The following is a 20898-nucleotide window of genomic DNA, read 5'->3' as shown; positions in this document are numbered from 1 at the left end:
TTTTAAATTTGATCAGAGAGAGACAGAGAGAAAGGGGAAGTGAGAAAGAAAGCCGCAAGGTTCAGGACTCAAACCACAGTTGGCCATGTGGGAGTCCTTAACCACCATGCCACCTGTGCTGTTCCACTCCCCCCCACCACATACTTGCTTTTAAAAGCTTTCTGTCCTATTTCTTCCTCTGATATCTTTAGGGGAGGTGAACAGGGAGTGGTGCAGTGGAGAAATATTCAACTTGAGTCCAGTATTTCAATAAATCAGGTTTATAAAAACGGGGCATCTCAGGCCAGCAGGCGTTGTGTTGGTTAAGGTGCTGGACTCTTCCATTGTCTACCACGGCTTGAGTACTGGACCTGATGGCTTATTTTCTCGTCCCCCTCCCCCCTCCCCCCACCTGCCCTGTGAGTGCATGAGCCTTGTAGCTAACTAAATAACAATAATACAGTAAAAATAATGGTGATAAATAAGATTAAATAAATAATTCTTTTTAAAAATGGGGCATCTCTGCTTTGTTTCTCCTTTTTAAATATGCCTAGAAATCAAGGCCAGCAGGTGGTGTGGTGGTTAAGGTGCTGGAGTCCCACATGTTCAACCACAGTTTGAGTCCTGGACCCGGAGTCTTGACGCTCATGGCTGGGCACATGCCCTGAATCCCAAGAGGAGACTGGAAGAGAAGGGATTGTGGCATGGCCATCCCCCTAGGGAGTGATTTCTTACTTCCTGTCTGTCTGTCTCTCCGGTGAGCACACACACTCTATAGCAAAAACAAACTCTCAAAATAAATAAATAAATATTCTTGGAAACCAAACTGGTAGTCAGAGATCACTTTCATGAAAATGAAGTCGTTTAATGCTTATTATTCTTAGTTGGGAAGGAATGCCCCAAGGCAGTGGATGGGAATAATTAACTTCCCATGAAACCACTTCCTTGTTTGTGCATGGGACCCCAGATTACCCAAATGGCCTTTCTCCTTTTCATACTTAGAATGAGGAAGCGGGCCCAGGACAGCAGCCACAGTCGGGGATTCTGTGGGATGGGGTTTGCGGCCTCTACTTCCCGCTAACTTGGAGACTCGGGCATCTCCTTAGATCTAGCTCCTGTACCTCTCTTTCTGAGAACAGCTCGACGGCTCCTTTGGTTCCAAAAGGCTTAAGCAAATCTAGCTGTAGGTGACGTGCCAGCCAAGGTTAAGGATCATGAAGCCGACAGGCTTGGAGTGGCAAACTGAAAGAACAGCAAATGGTCTGGCTGCTGCCCTGTTGTTCCTTTCGGAGGCCTGCACTCTGCCGCCGCCAGTGCGGGACAAAGGGGTGGCTTTCAGCCCTCTGTAAATAGCCCATTGTACAGGGGAGGAGGTGGGGCAAGGAATGGCAGCCTCTTGCCAGCTCGGCTTGCTGCGTAAGGAAAGATGCCAGGATTTCTTAATTTGCTGCTGCCAGGGCACTATTTCTTGTTTGTTAGAAGACTGCAATCCTGGTAAAGTATCCCACCAGACTGCTGTTAGTCAGCTCCACGCAACCTAGAGGAACTTGACAAGGAGAGAAACATCCAGATCACCTGCTTTTTGGTTTCTAAAGGCTATGAAGAAAATAAGATGCCCATGTAAGTATAAGTTTGCAGAATTGCAGGGGCTGTGTGTGCGTCAGTGTGCGTGTCATGTGCCTGTCCTTAGGGAATGATGCCCTTGAGAGGAACCTCTGGCCGTGAACTACTTTTTCCATGGTGTAAAGTGGTAGGTAGGAGGCGAACTGCTGTGTAGAGTGGGGCTTGAGCCCACAGATTCAGGGGCCAGGGCGGTAAGATACACACAGTACTGATGTAACACATTGAGGGTTTCCATGGATCTCAGGCGTGGAGTTGTTAGCGCTGGGAAGGCCCTTATGACCCAGCATCATGGTTCCTAACCTGAGACGGGCGGAGGGGACTTGTGAGCCCTGTGGGCAGACAATCAGGTGGCTGTTCTCAGTGGCCCAGAAGAGATCAGGAATCATCCAGGTAGACGGGGTTTGCAGTCAGGTTGGTGTCCCATTCCTGGCAAACACCTTGGGGAAGCCTCGTCACTCTCTGGTTTTTGGTTTCCACCTCATTATTTTGCTATTATGATGTTCAGATAAGACACAGGATAGGAAAGCCTTTCCAGAGCAGTAACTACATGCTGGTGGCATTGGTAGCTACTCTGTCCCAACTTTGAGCGGGCAGGTAGCAAGATTCCTTTTTCTGACAGTCATGCAGTGCAGTTTCGATTACCCTGTATCTGTTTCTACCCAGTTCTATTTAAAGGCATCCCCTGGTCTGGTGTTTTACGCTGGGCTTTGCCATAGTTCCCTGGTCCTTATTACATTCCCTGCCATTCTGTGGGTTTAGATGCCAGCTTTATAGGAAAGTTAAGATTCAGCTGAGCAAACCCAGGTCTTGTAAGTGTGAGGAGGAAGGTGCCCAGGAGTAGCTCTAGAGAAAGGAGAAGCTGGAGCTGTCAGTAGCCTCGTGTGTTCTCCACTGAGAAATGCTGACTTCTTAAGCTTTTAAGTCAATTGAATCGTATTCTCAATAAACAGCAGCATGATTTATGTGCCTGGGCCATAAACTTCCTTAGGCGATGATGTGGAAATTTGCTTTTCAAAGGATAAAGGAGGTATTCCAATGAGAACACTGTTGGAATAAGAATAAAATGTGTCTTTTAGCTTTAACCATTTGTTTTACAAGTGCATGAGTCTTAATCCTTCTTAGAGACCTGAAAGGACTGAGGCAAGGCGTGGTATTCCTGTTCACGGACAACGTGAAAGGTTATTCTCTTTTTCTTTGATTGTAGGACTGCCTCCATAAAGTCTCAACCTACCTTTTCCATAATGGCAGTTAAGGAGCAGGGAAGATTGGCAATGCTGTCGGTGTCCTGTGTACCAACTGTTCTTTACACGGATCTCACCGGGCTATTGTCTGAGTGCTTTCTGCACATAGGCCACAGTTTTCCTGGGTACAGCATGGACAAATCCGTTCAGTGAAGTTGGTTTTCAGCTTGGCTGAGTTAAACTGCTGTAGTTGGTCATTATCAGCCATTAAATAAAGGACTATGGCTGGATTTAAACCCTTAGCATTACAGAGTAGGGTCTAATAAAATGCTCTTACAGGGGACCTACTAAATCTGTAATTTTATGAAGTTTTTAAAAAAGTTTTCTTTCCTAGATTTACTAGACTTTCCTAGTAGAATGCAATCTATAGCTTGACTACTGCTGTTGCTTAAAATAGGTAAATTAATCACCCGTGTGACTGTATTTGTTTACAGAGAGCTGTTTGGTATTCACAGTCGGGGGTGTAATGCCGTTGAACATGCCCTGTCAATTCACACAGTCGAGGCTTCACAGGAATTACTTCAGGGACTCGAGGGAGAGAAGACAGAAGGGCACAGTGTGTGTGTAAAGGTGGGGGACCCTGATCAGACTCGGAGTGCTGCAGGGAAATGAAGACAGCTGACTGGGGGGACTTGAGGGCACAGCAGGCTTGCAGAGCGTTCTGTTTGCAGTCGCTTCGCATCTGCAGAGTTGTGGTGCTGTGTGGGATCTGACAGCTTGGCACCAGTAGGACCTAGACTTGATTGGGCTGCTTAGCCTTCACGTCTTGGCACAAGTGTCCCTTCCTCAGAAAGGCCTTGCAGACTTGTTTGCTCAATTCATTTCTTCCCCATGGTCAGTGCATCGACAGCCTGGACAGATCATCAGCACCGTCTTCCCACAGGGCCTGGCACGTACTAGGTGCTCAGCTAGGCGAAGGGCTGCAGGTCGCTCACGGCTTGTGGATTCCTCTAGAATAAATCTGCTGTGAGTGTGCTCTCGGTAGTCTGTTTCTTTCTTGGTCTGTCTGAAGTTGGTTAGCCATATCACCCAACATCCGATCCTTCGCTTCAGCGGTTTTATAAAAAAATATGCCTATTGTGTCATCTTGGGAAGCCAAACAGAAAGAAAACAGTGTCTGTTTTCAGAACTGGAACTGGCAGCAAGACTCACTGATGCCCGTCCCTGCCCATGGGTGGAGCAGTGGGGTGACTCTGCTCCCAGCTGCTCATTGGCCCATCCTCCACCCTCGTTCTCCTGGGAAGTCCAGGATGGATTTTGTCTGCTAGTTACCTTTAGCCCAGTGGGCAGCAGCGTGGGACTCGGCATGTGACTAATGCCCTGAGCGACCTTGGCAGGCTGGGTGAGCACCGGCTGAGCTCCTGGAGCCCCCACCACACCCCCACATCGCCGCCCTTTTCTGTCCCTGCAGTAGTGTGTCACCTAGCAGTCAGCTGTTGGTGGCCTGGATGGTGAGTGGTTTTGTGAGTGTCGGTGCTTTCTCTCCAGAGTTATGACCCGAAGACAATTTGCTTATCTGTTCTTTCTTTGTTGTCAGGTTAAACCTCAACATTTCTTGAGTGTGTGAGTGTGTGAGTGTGTGTGTATACACACTTACACAGAGTGGCTGCAGCATGAGACCGAATGACCTGAGCAAATGCATTGAGTCCTGTCATTCTGATGGCCGGGAACAACAGCACGATATTCTGCTACTCTGGGGGGAAAAATGATAGAACAGATTTAAGCTAAAACAGAATATTTCCATGTTTGAAAGTAGAAAAATATTTTTAGTCTTGTGACCTTGCTCTTAAAGAGAATATATAGTAAGTAGCTTATGAATACTATCAAAACTTAAACTTTTAACAGTTTAATGTTGACACTTGTTGCTTTGCCAGATTTTTAAGAAAAGTCTTTCAGACCGTTTACTATTATTTGCTTCCCTTTGCTGCCAAATCTTAAAGCAGTTACTCGTCAGTAATTCTCTAAGTAGAATCGATTCTGTTTTATTATCTGTATTGCACGTTTACTTTTTATACTTTTGGTAACTTGTCTGTTACATTCAGTTTGAGGGTTGGTATCATATATCAGGCTATTCATCTAATTTTCTTTTGTGTGTTTTGGCTTCAGAATTTTGTCTCTAAACTCCTCGTAGGCAAGTTTCTTTTTATCACCTGTGCACCTCACTGTCCTACACTCAGAGCTTACTCTTCTCACTAATCCTGAGCACTGAGAGAGGAAAGAGTAATAATACCCAATGTTTATTAAGCACTCTGGTGTGTCCTAAGCTCTGTTTGTGGCTCATTCAGTAGTCGTAGAAGTCCTACGAGACAGGTACTATTTTCATCTTTATTTCTAAATGAGGAAACTGAGGCACAGAGAGGTGAAGTCATTTGTTGTAGATTATATGCAGCTAATTAGCTGAGAAGGCCAGATTTGGGCTCTAGAATCTTAATTACTATTCTATCCTTTCTCTCAAATAATATGCTCCAATCTCTCTCTAGGTATTAGTAATTGGCTTAAAGTTTATGCATACCAGCTTATGTATTTGCTTATTTATTTTAGCTATGCATCTTGGGGCCTATTAAAGAAAGCAATCTCATCAGAAGAGCCGCCGGCAGGTCTCCCGGCATTTGTTGTATGTTGCCCCTTGTGTGGTGTGAATGTGTAGGGAGGGGAGAGACGTGCGGAAATTGAGCTTGGTCTGCTTTTCTACTTGGGGAACTTGTTCTGAGCTGTAGAGACTGATGGCCCTTAGGTGGTTTGGGCCTGTGTGTTTCTCCTCACTTTATCCCATTAGCCTTGATAAGGAGAGCTAGGTGCATTTGATTAGGTAGAAGAGAAGAGCATTCTATCAGGGAAGAAAATAGAAACTTACACCACTTATTTACTTTTATGGCAAGAATTCTTCATGAGTAAATTCTTTTTAGTGTAGTTAAAGAAAGCAAGTTTGTTTTTTTGGGTTTTTTTGTTTTGTTTTGTTTTGTTTTTCACAAGATAATGAAGAAATAGAATGAGGTGACCATGGTTCGAGTCCCAGACCCGGCATCTTTCTTTCTTGCTTTTTTTTTTTGAGAGATTTTTGCTATAGGGGGTGTGTGCTTGCCCGACAGACAGAGAGAGACAGAGAGACAGAAAGGGAGAAATCACCCCTCAGGGGGGATGGCCACACCGCAACCCCTTCTCCTCCATTCTCCTCTCGGGATCTTGGGCACGCACACACATGCGCCCGGCATGAGTTTAAACCACCGGGTTTGGGACTCGAACCGTGGTTGACTACGTGGGAGTCCAGCGACATAGCCATTATGCTAACTGCTGGTCCCAGCATCTTGCTTTCTTATTCTCTCTCTCTGTCTCCAGTCTGATTAATAATAATAATAAAATTTAATAAATATTTCTTTAAAAAAAAGAAATAGAATGAAAATGAATTCTTTTTTTTTTTTTAAGAGAGATTTTTGCTCTAGGGCACATGCACTTGCCAGAGACAGAAAGCGAGAAGTCACCACCCAGAGAGGATGGCCATGCCACAATTCTTTCTCCTCCATTCTTTTCTCAGGATCTTGAGCATGCATGCACACACACCTAGCTGGATCTGGGACTCAGTTGACCTCATGGAAGTCCAGCAACATAACCATTATGCCATCTGCTGGTCCCCTGAAAATGTATTCTTAGAAGTGCTTTTAGAAAGATGAAATTGGACAGCCAAGGAAAGACCCGAGCCATTATACTGTGGGGTTAAGTTGGTCTTGCTTGGTCAACCAGCCATCAAGTTAGATGGTTGGCCATTTGGAATTCTGGAAAAATTCCTGCCTCCCTGGAATGTACATGATGTTTTTTCTTCTGACAGAATTCAGCCTAGAGAGCCATCAGCACAGAACAATGCAAGCCCACGAGCTGTTTCGGTATTTTCGAATGCCAGAGCTGGTTGACTTCCGACAGTACGTGCGCACTCTCCCGACCAACACGCTCATGGGCTTCGGAGCCTTCGCAGCGCTCACCACGTTCTGGTACGCCACGAGACCCAAGGCCCTGAAGCCAGCATGTGACCTGTCCATGCAGTCGATAGAAGTGGCGGTAAGTAGATGGCCCAGTTGCCTCCTGGGAGTTTCCATCTTTCCCCAGATGAATTAGGCCCCATTGAATATGATATTGATCAAGATCAAAATCACAATTGAAAATTTGTTTCCAAGGCCAGTTTGTACGCAGAAGTATGCTGGTCAAACAGAAGTCACTGGTGACAGTAAACAGAGGTGACAGCTAGAATGTAGGGCAGAGGGGCAAACAAGGTGCTTGGTATAGACTGATTGTCTACTAACAGGCACACAGAAGAGCACTGCAGAAATCACATGGCGCTTCTACTCCGTGCTAGGTCTAGGGTGGGCCCTGAGGGTTCCACAAGGGGAAAAAGACAGTAGAGTCCCTGTCCTCAAAAGGGTTATATTCTAGTAGCTAAGGGAGTTGTCAAACACATCACAAAAAGAAGGATTTCATGGGACCAGCAGTTAGCATAATGGCTATGTCACTGGACTCCCATGTAGTTGACCGTGGTTCAAGTCCTGGAAACGGTGGCTTAAACTCATGCCGGGCGTGTGTGCGTGTGTGCCCAAGATCCCAAGAGGAGAATGAAGAAGGGATTGCGGTGTGGCCATTCACCCGGGGAGTGATTTCTGGCTTTCTGTCTCTCTGGCAAGCGCACGCGCCCTATAGCAAAAACCTCTCAAAAAAAAAAAAAAAGAGAGGAAGATTTCACTTGGGGTTTATCTGATGCTTAGAACAAATCCTCCTACTATTATTATTATTATTCCTGAATTTCAAATAAGGTAAGGCTACAGTAGGAACTTGCAAAAAATTGCATGGTTGCAGAATTTGGAATAAGATGTGAAGAAACGAGAGCATTCAAGAGGTGTGTAAGGTTGACTCGTTGCATGCCATGGTTATGTACAGCTGGGGCAAGCTAGAGTCACGCTCTCATACGACGCAAATAAGTCAGAACGTATGTAGTTCAGGGTGATTAGGTGGAGTGAGAGGGAAACTTGAAGATCCTTCCAGAAAAATTCTTTCTTAGTGTTCCTACTCTGCCTTCTTTCTCTTTTTAATCTCTTTTCAAAGTTAGTAAAAATTTAAAAAAAGAAAGAAATGTCAGGGGGCCGGCTCCGTAGTGCAGCAGTTAAGTGCTACACGAAGGAAGCTGAGTTCCAAATGGCCAACCTCAATTTGAGTCCCAGCTCTGATGGCTTGAAGAACAGGCCAACAGCATAGGTGCATGCCCCAAATCCTGATGGGATGAAGAATCAGAGGAAAAATGATTGCAGTATGACCAGGCCCCATTGGGGGTTGCATTCTTTCTCTGTCTCTTCTCTGTCTTTTTCTACCTCCTTTCCTCTCTCCCTCCTTCCCTCCTTCCTTCTCTTCTCTCTTTCCCACCCTCCCTCATGCACACACACCTTCTGTTTGTTTGGGTTTTTTTAGAGGTTTTTCCTTAGGGCATGTGACTCACCGGAGAGAGAGGGAGAGACAAATAGAGACAGTGAGAGGGAAAGTGAAAAATCAACCCCAGTGGGGATGGCCACACCACAGCCCCTTCTCCATTCTCCTCCCAGGATCTTGAGCACACACACCCATGTGCCTGGCATGAGTTTCAAGCCACCGGATCCAGGACTTGAACCGTGGTCACCCATGTGAGAGTCCAACGATGTAACTGCTATGCCATCTGCTGTTCCCTACCCTCTGGTGTTAAAAAATGTGAGGGGCTCAAAGATGCAGAAACAGGTCCTCAGTGGTACTTTGACTCTTCACCTACTCTTTGTTCTGTTGCTCGCTTCCCCTGTCTGCGTGGAATCAGATGTCAGTATTTGTTTCTTTAAGCATACACAGTGGAAGGATGTGAAACAGAATCACCTCATTTACCGCTTTTAGATGTGGAGGGGAAAGGCCTCCATCCTCCCTGGGGTGATTGCCACGGGTAGGATTCAATGCACCCTTCCAAATGAAACCCTGGCTTGACCATTAGCATTCTGTTATTTATGGAATTTTAAACCTTTGTTTTATTTTAGGCAGGTTCTTGGATTGAGTAATGTGAAACTCTAAAAATGTATAAAAAGATAGTCTAATCATGCCACAGTATAAAGATGTCAACAGCACGGCTGTGAACGACCACTGAGAACAGTTGGCTCTATTTAGAAGGTAAAGGCGGGCCCACTCAGTGGCACGGTGGGAATGAGTGCTCAGGCTGGCTCCATGTGGAGGACCGTGGGTTCAGTTCTTCTGGCCTCTGCACACTGGGTATGTGTGCCCATGATGCCGACTGCCTGGGCAGTGGGGAGGTCGTGGAGGGGGTGGGATATGGGGGGATAAGGGGCGTTGCAGCACAAGACCTGGTTGAGGGAATGTGCCTTTCTCCCACTCTGTCTCTCTCTCTCTCAGGAAATAAACTTTAAAAAAAAATGCAGCTTACCTGAGGATTGAGTAATGTGAAACTCTAAAAATGTATAAAAAGATAGTCTAATCATGCCACAGTATAAAGATGTCAACAGCACGGCTGTGAACGACCACTGAGAACAGTTGGCTCTATTTAGAAGGTAAAGGCGGGCCCACTCAGTGGCACGGTGGGAATGAGTGCTCAGGCTGGCTCCATGTGGAGGACCGTGGGTTCAGTTCTTCTGGCCTCTGCACACTGGGTATGTGTGCCCATGATGCCGACTGCCTGGGCAGTGGGGAGGTCGTGGAGGGGGTGGGATATGGGGGGATAAGGGGCGTTGCAGCACAAGACCTGGTTGAGGGAATGTGCCTTTCTCCCACTCTGTCTCTCTCTCTCTCAGGAAATAAACTTTAAAAAAAAATGCAGCTTACCTGAGGATTTGAGCTCAGCTGATCACATACCAATAATGAGTAGATTTTAACTTTATAAACTAGATCTGGGTGAGGCTTTGGCATCCCTTCTCTTCCAGCAGGACATCTGGGTATCGCAGCAGGGTTGCCATCACTGCAAAGAGTGAGTGGCAGGTGCAGAACTAAGACATTTTCATTTTGCAGTAGCTGTAAGACATGTCTAATATGGGAAATTGTGGGAGCGCTTACAATGTGGTTTTTAGGCTCCAGCTTAAAATATAGTCATTGCACCTCATTAAAGTAATTATACGTGTTCTCTGGATAAGCACAAGGAAAATGGAAATCTGTAATTCTCTCCTACCTGGCGTATTTGCTTTGTGATTTTTCCCTTTTCATATAGAAATAGCTCTAGCTCCGATTTTTGGAATTTGATGGTTTTGGGAATAGATTCTGAAGTTGCTTTTGCCTTTAAAAAAAAAAACTTAAAAATCTGAATTTAAAAATAGCTGTGGAGTTATGCTGCTCAGTAATTATAGATGCCTGGAGAGAGCTAGCACCATCATAGACTTCTGTGGCAGGGAAAGGCTTCATTCCGTTCAGAAAATGTTGGTGATGAGCCTGTGTGTCTGGCAGTGTTGTGGGGGCTCAGCGCCAGGGCAAAATATCGTTGCTTTGTTCCCACTTTGAAAAGAAGAAGCACCATCGCCAGTTCCCACTCTCACCGCCACCCTCTGCCACACACACACACATACACACACACACACGTCATTTTTATCACCTCTTTTTTCTATCAACTCTACACAAATATTTTTAAATTATTTTATTTCACTTTATTTATTTATTTATTCATTTGTTTATTTCAATTTGACCAGGGAGGGAGAGAGTGAGAGAGAGTGAGAGAGTGAGAGAGAGAGAGAGAGAGAGAGAAAGTGAGAAAGCAAGCCGCCAGGTCCAGGACTTGAACTGCAGTCAGCCATGTGGGAATCCAGCGCCTTTAACCACTATGCCACCTGCCAGCCCTATCAACGCTATGTGACTATTAATGAATCTATCCTTTTAATTTGGCCACTTATCATATCCCACAGTGGCTGTTTCCCAGCCAAGTCTTTTTTTTTTTTTAGCTTGTTCATTTCTTCTGTGAGAGAGTAGCAGAGAGGGACTGCACCCCCAACAGGGCCTTGGTGCCATGATCCCCCTAGCTGTCAGCCAACCTCAGATCGTGGGAAGAACGTACCCGGTGTACTCGCGGGGTCTCCAGACTTGAACCGTGAGTTTTCTCATGTGGGCGTGCCTCACAGAGTGTTACACTTTATCTCTGCACCACCACTGGGCCCCTCCCAGCTAGGTTTTGAAACAGGAGCACAGAGGTTCTTTATAAGTCAACACTGTAAAATTTTCCTCATAAAGTCAATATTGAACAGAGGCTGTTAGCATTCATGCCGTTGACCTGTACAAGAAGGGCAGTGAAGACCTGAACTGCAGGACGGGTCAGAGAGGCTGGTCTTAGAAAAGAATCCAAGTGAGTGTGGTTTGGTTGTGTCCCTTCTTGGGCAGGCGGGCCTGTGTCTGCAGGTACAACTACCAGTCCACACCAGGGACTGCGCCATACCCCTAAGCAGTGGGTGGAAGCAGGTTCTGTGGATTTTGTTTTTATGTCACTTTCCCAAGTGATACGAAGGTTTTCTAGTTCGGGGTGGTTCCAGCCTATCCTCTGAGGCTAAGAGCCCCACGTTCCCCCTAGTGAAGATGCTCTTCCCTGGGGTGACTTGAAACCTTTGGAAGTGGGCAGGACCTGGGTCCAGGTGGTTGCAGTGAAGAGAAATACCATCATATGTTGGAGCTGGGAGGGACCAGGGAGCAGAGAGGTGTGGTTCGGGGCTGCACCTGGCTCCTCTGCTTGACCAGCAGCCTTGGGCAAGATCACCTGACTTTTCCCATTCCTCATCAGGAAAGCAGAAGTGAGGGGGCCCTCCCTCCTCCCGTGTTGCCAAGATGACTGCATGGACACGCAGTCCATGTCTGCCTGCCCCACAGTGCGTGTGCAGTCTGTCAGTTTCCTTCTTCCTTAAAAGTCTTCTCCTTTAACATCTCACACACAAGAAAACTGAGTCCAAAGAGGTGAAATCATATCATAGATGTCATGGAAGATCTAGAACTGTGTTATGCTGCCTTCACCATAGTATTCGAAAGTTGCGTGGGAACTAGGGCTCTGCGGGGTGGAGGCAGGGATAAATAAGGATACTAAGGACAATCTGGATCTGCCTAGGTAAAGACAGAGTTGGTAGCTAGAGCCTCTGAACCCAGGAGCAAGTTCCTCTACAAGTGGACATGCAGGGACTCTGGCCTGAAGGTAGTGATGGACATGGAGGAAGGAAAACGACAGGCAGGGTCAGAAACTGAGTCTAAATTTCGTATGCAGGTTGGCTTTAGATCAGAAACTGTCAAGAGAAAGGTGGAGCAGTTGTGAGGACTGGGAATGGGGGCCCAGGACTGTGAAAACCTGAGCAGGTCTGCCCTTCCTGCGTCCTCTACCCTTGAACTAAGTCAGGCACAGGGGGTCAGAGCAGAGCTTGGTGCTGATGGTGTTGTAGGCGCACCTATTAGGGCTCAAGGGATTTAGGCTACAGACCATTACGACATCTTCATTGCGGTTGCTGAAGGAGGTAGCAGGAAGAATGCATGAGCTCCTTTGGACTAGCAGTTAGCATAATGGCTATGTCGCTGGACTCCCACGTAGTCGACTGCAGTTCGAGTCCCAGACCCGTTGTCATCCCTTTGGGTTGTGATTTCTTGCTTTCTGTCTTTCTGTCTCTGTCTTTCTGGCGAGCGCATGCGCCCTATAGCAAAAAAAAAAAAAAAAAAAGAATGCATGAGCTCCTCTGGTGATGAGAGATGTGGTGTGGGCATTATTGAGATAGGCATCGAGATGACTGACTTGTCCAATTAGGTTGGAAAGGTTTTTAACTAACACTAGATTATAAAGTACTTAAGTGAAAACTCATGTTATTTCTTATTTTTTTTAAGAATTATTTTATTTAACTTTATTTATTATTATTATTTTCCAGTTTGATCAGAGAAAGACAGATAAGGAGAGAGGGAAAGTGAGAAAGCAAGCCACCAGGTCCAGGACTCGAACTGCAATTGCCCATGTGGGAGTCCAGTGCTTTTAACCACCACGCCATCTAGAGGCCCCAATTTGTTTTTAAATATTAGGGAAAGGAAAACATTGTAGCAAATGAAAATGTTTTTAGAGCTGCAAGTCCTTAGCTTTGCTAAGGCTTTGAGTTTAAGGATATCAGAACTTAGATTAAAACTGACTTCTGACTAAACCAGTCAGTCTATACCAGATTACCTGTTTAGACTTGTTACCAGCCCTTGTCCTAGCACAGATTCATGTCTTTCGATAGGCAGAACCAGTTTCTTGAGTATAACTCATCGTGTTTCCAAGTTAAATGGCTGAGTTCCACCCCAAATGATTTTATGCCATTCAGGGAATAGCTGGAGGTCCTTTAGCAGGAAAGGCTGAAGCTTATACATCCATGTATTGGGCTGTCTATGGTCAGTGACTTGCCCCTGCATTTTAATAACGTGCTCCAGAAAGTCCATTGAGAAGATGCAAAGCTTTGGATTTAATTCTCCACAAGTCCAGAAAATAGTTACCGATATGTATTCATTCCTCAAGAACTTGAGGTTCTGCTACGTGGTGAATTCTGATATCCTTAAACTGAAGTCTTAACAAAGCTAAGGACTTGGAGGTATTAAAAAATGTTTTATTTGCTATGATTTATCCCCTTTTCTAATATTTAAAAACAGATAGATCAAGCTCCCTCACGGAGCTTACAGGCCAGTGGGAAGTGCTGCTCAGGGCCCCTCCTCTCCTTAGCAGAGGGTGAGAGCCACCTGCAGACTAGGAATAGTGTCACTGACTTCCTTTTATGCCATAAAAGTAGAACCATGGGTCATTCCCAGATGACAACATGAAAGAATTAAATTAAATGTAGCATATCCACCCTGCGGAAGCAATGCTCAGTAAACAGTGTGGTTTTAAGATTCAGAAGTCACTGTCCACCAGAGGCTTTCTCTGCCATGGCTTGCACTAGTGAACACAGCTCCCAGCTCACTTGCACATTGTGATGGGGACCAGCACCCTGAGTACCTGTGTAGAGGGTATGTATGAGCATGATACTGAGTGGATGTTCCCCTGTGGCTGACGGAATCACTCACTCCACATAACCAGGCCTTACGTGTGTGTCAAGGCCCTCTTGCAGACAGGCATAAGCAACTTCTACAAGAGGTGAGGACTCATCAGTTCCTGTGGTTTTTTATCAAGACTCACATCAGACTTGCGGAGATAAAGCAAGTGCAAGACCGTGGAGGTAGTGACAATAGAAATGCAAAGAATGGTGATGCCCTTCTATGCTTGATTGGCTAGGGCCAGCTCTGAGCGGGAAGCTTCAAGTGGGTTTGGCAGGACCAAGCACTGCTGGGAGGCAGCTGAGTAGGGATGGGTACCAGTGGAAGCTGCTGGACGGTCAGGGATCCTCACCTCCGCAGACCTCAGCCGGTTGGCTCTGTAGAAGTGTCAAAGCCAGCTGCAATGAATGGACTCGAACCAGGTGGGCAGTAGCAAGGGAACAGAGAAAGGGAGAAATATGAGGGCCACCAGGTTGTTACCACAGTCATGTGTAAATACGACATCGTACATACGGTTTCTGCAGACATTTGTAAATAGAACCTAATTCTCGTCTCTGGGAAGCTTTGGAACAGAGAGTGGCTATCGGGTCTATGTGCCACTGGAACTGAATATGAGACTCCGGGAAGCCTCTCCCATGCTAAGCTCTGCCTTCATTACCCACAATCCTCATGTAAATCTTGCCAGTTCTTACACACTGACGTGTGTTTACTTACCGTTTGTCATTGCAGGCTCCTGCTCACAGCCATGCGAGCAAAGATTCACTCCTCGAGTTTTACCCCTTGCAGCTTTGCTGATATGGTGCTCAGTGAATTCTTGGGCATATTTGCCCAAAAAGGGTCCCAAGGTTTGAGAGCCTTCTCAGAAGCAGTCCTAGCAGCTGGGATGGTGAGGGAGAAAGAACAGAATATAGAGTGGGTGTTTTGTTTAGAAATATTATTCTGGGGACCAGCAGTTAGCGTAATGGCTATGTCACTGGACTCCCATGTAGTCGACTGTGGTTCGAGTCCTAGATCTGGTGGCTTAAACTCACGCTGAGCGCATGTGCGTGTGTGCCCAAGATCCCGAGAGGAGAATGGAGGAGAAGGGATTGCAGCATGGCCATCCCCCCTGGGGGTGATTTCTCTCTTTCTGTCTCTCTGGTGAGTGCACGCCTAAAGAAAAAAAAGAAAGAAAGAAAGAAAGATTCTGGAAGTGTGCAAATATCAACATTTTCATACCTTTAGGCAACTCTGGCACCTTTTCTAGAACTGAACAGGCTTCTTAATAACAAACTATGAAACATCTTGCTACATGACTTTCTTAGTGAGCTCACGTTTCAGCCACTTTCATGGAGCTGCTCGTTAGGCGTTCGTAAGGTCTGTCTGCTGGCTTTGGAACACTTCTTGAGAGTAACTACTGAGGGAAATCGGGTGGTAGAAGTATCAGTGCTGGCATGGGGCCGCGCCAGTACGTGGCAGCTGGGTCGGTGCCCTCCAAGGTGAAGGCGAGTGGTGCCAGGAACGGCCGGCCGAGAGTCTGTCTTTGCCCCACGTCCACAGGACAGTTGAGGATCCCTTATCTGAAGTGTGTGGGACCCGCAGGGTTTCAGATTTCAGATTCTTTTTGATTTGGGAATATTTGGGTACACACCCCAGGGAATCTGGTTACAGCAGGCCCCTTACTCCAGTCCGCCAGCCTGTCAGATCTTGGACACTCGTGCGCACGCCTCGCTTATTTCAGGCTCGCTATGCTGGGTCCCTGTGTGGGATCTGGCTGCTTCTGAGTGGAGCATTTCTGCTGTGCTATAGTTGATTGCAAACTATCACGTGGGGTCAGGTGGGGAGTTTTTTTTCCTCATAGTGTCACGTTGGTGCTCAAAAGAATTGCGGATTTTGGAGCCTTTTGGATTCTAGATTTTTGCATTAGGGATGTTTAATGTGTATTAGGTAGCTGCTTTAGGAACTTAAGGAAAGGAAAAGGTGGATTGCTTTTTCTTTTTTAAGAAAAATTACCAGAGGATGTGTATGCTCACTAGAGAGAGATGGAGAGATAGAGATAAAATCCCCCAGCAGGGCATGGCCACACCACAATCCCATCTCTTCCATTTCTTTTCTTTCTCTTTTTTTTTTTTTTTTTTTTTTTTTAAGAGAGGTTTTTCTTATGGGACAACTCGCCTGAAAAGGCAGAGAGAAGCAGAGAGACAGAAAGCGAGAAATCACCCCCCAGGGAGTAAGGCCACGCCGCAGTCCCTTCTCCTCCACTCTCCTCTCTAGATCTTGGGCATGCACGCACATGCGCCCGGCGTGAGTTTAAGCCACTAGGTCTAGGACTCTAACCGCAGTCAGCTACGTAGGTGTCCAGCAATGTAACCACTACGCCATCTGCTGGTCCCCCATCTCTTCCATTTCTTACCCCACCAGGACCCTGGGCACACGTGCACGTATGCACACGTGCCTGGTATGTTGGCCAAGCCACCAAGGCTAGGAGACACGCCACAGGGGCCAGATGGGCCCAGCTCTCAGTGCACAGTGCTCGGCCACTGTGTTACGGGGCTGGCCCAAGTTGCCTTTTTATGAAAGATTATTTATTTCCAAGTTCCAATTGACCAGGAAGGAAAAGCTGAAGGTCACTGTATAGGAAGATGATTAAAAACAGGTCTATAAAATACAATGTGGGGTCAGCCGGGTGGTGTCATGCTTAAAGCAGCTGGATGCCACATGGCCAACTGTGTGGTTCGGGTCCCAGCCCTGGTGTCTTGAAAAACATGTCAGATGCATAAGTATGTGTGCCCAAAATCCCTAGAGAAGGCTAGAGGAGAAGGAATTGTAGGGTGGTCATCCCCCGGGGGTTCTTTCTCACTCCTTCTTCCCCCTACAATATATATGTCTCCCTCTGTCTCCAATGAGTGTATAGCAAATTAAAAACTAAAACCACAATTGCATTTTGTACAAGTACCGCCACTTCTCACAGGCTTCATTAAACAAGGAACATGTGTACACATAAATGACAGAAATGTGTACTGTGATATTTATTTAAGTTTATAAATAGCCTCCCCCAAACAGGGCCAACTGGTGCCAAATAAAAAACGACAAATATGGGCTCTCCATGCTTCTCAGCAAAAGCCCCGCTGCTCACCAGTGTCCAGGAGGCAGGCAGCAAGAAGAGGCAGCAGCGTGGCTCCCTTCAGCCCAGGAGAAGTGAGCGGAGCCCACCCTGGGAAATGGCTGCGTGTACAAGCTCTGTGGCGGGTTCTGAGACTGCATGTGTTTGTGGGAATTCGGATTTTGTGACTTGAGACTTTCTTCTCTTTCGTTCAGGTGGGCGGGAGGGGAATATTTTCCCTCTTGCTCTTGGATGATTTTTTTTTCCTGGTGAGATAGTTTGCTAAATGTCAGCTTTCCACCCCCACCCCTCTTAAACAAATCCCAATGGGGAGGGCGGGAGCTCAGGGCGTTGGCAACTGGAGAAGGAACCAGGGACACCAAGGATAAAGGTTCTGAGGATTAGAAGACAGCATGGAGAAATTAGTCAGCCCCACTGGGCACTGATGATCAGGACCTCAGCTCCTCAAGGATGCAAGTACATGGGCAAGTTTGGAACCTGCTGGTGGGACATGAAACCAAACTCTTAATGTACCCCATGTCCCACTTTGCCGGGGGAAGCTCATGCCCGCCACGTTGTAGACCTGGGATTGAGACGGGAAAGTGTCCCTGAATCTGAATTTCCACATCTGGAGAGTGGCTGTCCTGCAGCAGGCGCTCAGTCAATAGTCACTTCCAGAGACCAGCAGATGGCGTAATAGCTGGGTCACTGGACTCCCATGTAGTTGACTGCAGTTCGAGTCCTGGCCCGGTGGCTTAAACTCACACCAGGCATGTGTGCGTGCATGCCCGAGATCCCAAGAGGAGAAAGGAGGAGAAAGGATTGCGCCGAGGCCATCCCCCCCGGGGGGTGATTTCTCATTTTCTATCTCCCTGACTCTCTCTGTCTTTCTGGTGAATGCAGGTGCTCTACAGCAAAAAGCTCTCCAAATAAATAAATAAATAAATAGTCACTTCCGTCTCTCTATGGCAGATGACAAAGCCCAGCACTGGCGGCTGTGATGATGTCTCGGCCCTGTTGCTGCTCCCTGTGGTGTAAGGGGTCTTGGGAAGTGAGTGGGTTGAGCAGCATGAGTGAGCCTGAGGGCTTCCTGTAGCAGTGCCATCAGCAGTTTAGCATATTGGAGCGGGAAGTGTCTAGGTATGTTTAAATGACCCTGTCCATTATTCAGAAATTATTTTATGTGTATTGGAGGGGAGGAAATATCTGCAAGCTGGCCTTTAAAAGACCTATTTAGATATATCCAAGATTTAGGGTCGGCCCCATGCATGGTCTTTTAAGCCACATCTCACATGGCTGACCATGTGGTTTGAGTCCCAGACCCAGAGGTGTGGGAAACGTTCCGGGCGTGTGTGCGGAGATAACGGAGAAGGCATTGTGTGACCATACTCAATGTGGAGGTGCTTTCTCACTTCCCCTCTCTCTCTGTCTCTTTGTCTCTCTCTGGTGAGTGTACACACCCTCTGGCAAATTAAATAAATAAAGGTTTAGTGTGGTCAGACATGGGACCTAATGGCTAGAGATCCTCCAAAAGGTCACTGTATGGAAACGTAGTTTCATGTTTATAAAAACATCAGATGGTGTTGCTCTGGGCAAGCTAAGATGTGTATAAAATGTCAATGAAGCTACCGGGTTCCCTTCCCCCTTGTCCCTCTCCCTTTTGCTCCTTTCTCTTCTCCCTCTCCTCTTGTCTCTCCCTTTTCCCTCTCTCCCTTGTTTCTTTTTGCCACAGTCTACCCATCCCTCCCCTTAGAGGGAATGTAGAGTAACAGCGTGGCTGCATTTCACTGTTACGGCCTCTGGGTTTCCACTGTGCAGGCGGAGGTGAATGAGACCACGATTTCTAAAGCTTGCGCCTTTCTACCCCTAAGAAATCCTCAAAGATGGGGCTGGGAGGTGGTGTGGTGGTCAGGGGCACTGGACTCCCACATGGCCAACCATGGTTCGAGTCCTGGACTTGGCAGCATGCTTTCTCTCTCTCTCTCTCACTCTCTCTCACTGTCTCTCATTCTCTCTCTCTGGTCAAATTAGAAAGAAAGAAAGTTAAATAAAATAATTCTTTAAAAACAAAAGAAATCCTCAAGGTTATAATTTGCTTTCGTATGTTTTTTTTTTTTTTAATCAGCCTCAATATTACCAAGCTTCATCATAAACATAAACGAGGACTCTAACCTGAGAATTAGATGACGGTGCTTATGAGGAATACCCTGGCACTGAGCACCATCTTTTGCATTTAAATATGGGAGGTGTCTGGGTATTTTAAAATGTCCCTGTCCATAACTGACCATCAGCTATTCCTATTTGTCACGTATTGGCTAGAGTTTTGTTCTTGGAAACCACTGATAAACACATGTTCACTGTTTTCCCACCTAACTGCCCCTGCTTTTCCCCCTTCTTGCCCCAAGGGGAACTTGAACTTCCATTTCCCAGTTCAGCCCATGCGAGGAGACTGACCAGAGGAACCTCAGCCTGTGTAGATGTTGCAGAATATTCTCGTGACCACGGATTTGACTATGGAGTGTGTTTGACTCACCATCTTTTTTTTTATTTTTTTAATTGGGAAAACTTCATAACCACATTAAAGAGGTCTGCTGCAGAAGAAATAAAAGGCGCATAATCCTTCCTGACTCAGCCTTAAGGACGGATTTCCTGCGCATTTGATTAGGGTTGTCTGTTTCGCTCACTCTATTTCTTGAGCAACGGAAGCCCCTACCTCCAGCTTCTGCCCATGGATTCTGTCAGAAAGCAATACAGGCCAGACTGAAGCTATCTGCCATTTCAGAAGATATTTCTAGAAATAGCCGCAGGTACTTGACTAGCCCAGTAATTAACCCCGCTGCTCGCAAAGTGGCTCTGTTTTGTAACACAGACACTTTGAACTCCAGCTGGTGCACCCCAGTGCTCAGAGGACACTCCTTACCTGGGGGGAGTCGCAAAGGCCGCCAACACACAGTGTTTTGAGTATTGCATTTTCGTTCAAGAAGAATGGGAACATTTATGCACAAATGATGACTTTAAAAAAAAAGGTTTATTATTAATCCCATGAGAAAGAGAGGGACAGACAGGCAAGATCCCCCCACAGGATCCTTATGCCACGATCCACAGCCAGTGCTCAGCTGCCCTGGTCACCGGCACATCCAGGGACCTCTGGTGTGCTCAGGGAGGGAGGTCCCAGCATACAAACCCAGGGCACTTCCCCTGTGGGTCCAGTTGCACTATCACTGCACCACCATGTGGCCCCCCAAATTATTATTTTTTAGAGGAATGTGTAATCATTTCAGAGAGGAATAGGTTTCATGGCACAAGTCTTTTATTAATTAATTAATTAATTACCAGAGGGCACATGCAATTGCTAGAGAGAGAAAGTGAGAAAGCTCCCCTTATGGGGCATGGCCGCACTGCAGTCCCTGCTCCGCCTCTCCCTCCTGTTGAGATTTCGGACAGGCACACACAAGCATCCCGTGTGCTTCTCAGGCTAGACGTGCACAGCCAGCCACCTGGGATCTAGCCACCTTAATCACCGGGCCGGGGCTAACCCCCAAAGCACAGATCTTACTGCCGAGTGCCCCCACCGGTTCTGTCCTGCCCCCTCTCTTGAAATTACAGGTATGTCTTACAGTTCAGTGACATCAGGGCCTTTCACCCAGTTTCACTGTCCCTCGAATTAGTATCTCTTTTTGGCACATAGCTCATTTGCTGCTTCATTTTCAAGCTTTTGCTAATTATTCTAATTGCTAATGAGAATAACAAGTATCCTGTCCTCAGGTTACATTGTCAAGATAGTGACTTTATTGGGGACACAATTAACTGTCCTAATTTTGACTTGGCTGTTTTACCTCCATGTTTCTCAAAGTCTTGGAGATGACGTACCAGCAAACACTTACACCTCACCAAAGAGTTATTTAGCTAGAAGTTTGTTTCAAAATGATCCATTAACACAGCGATTCTTCTTTTTTTTTTTTTTTTTGAGTGGTT

The 20898-nt window shown here is 46.5% G+C and overlaps 1 protein-coding gene across 4 annotated transcripts in view; it reads left to right on the top strand.

Annotated features, from left to right (window-relative positions):
• Window positions 1–20898, top strand: part of ACSL1 (acyl-CoA synthetase long chain family member 1) — a 79335-nt gene that overhangs the window by 13984 nt on the left and 44453 nt on the right. For 2 of the 4 annotated variants that reach the window (XM_027776607.1, XM_027776605.1), the window contains one exon: window positions 6667–6893. In XM_027776607.1, the coding sequence (XP_027632408.1) occupies window positions 6699–6893 (195 nt within the window). In that variant the 5' untranslated portion in view covers window positions 6667–6698. Of the gene's footprint in view, window positions 1–1479; window positions 1600–4199; window positions 4295–6666; window positions 6894–20898 lie in introns of those variants that run through there. The other 2 variants (XM_027776606.1, XM_014592372.2) reach the window with 2 other exon arrangements.

The sequence above is a fragment of the Tupaia chinensis genome, unplaced genomic scaffold (assembly GCF_000334495.1).
Source record: "Tupaia chinensis unplaced genomic scaffold, TupChi_1.0 Scaffold000685_1, whole genome shotgun sequence".
Taxonomy (NCBI): Eukaryota; Metazoa; Chordata; class Mammalia; order Scandentia; family Tupaiidae; genus Tupaia; species Tupaia belangeri.
The sequence above is the reverse complement of the archived record's forward strand: the minus strand, read 5'-3'. Positions and strand labels throughout refer to the sequence as shown.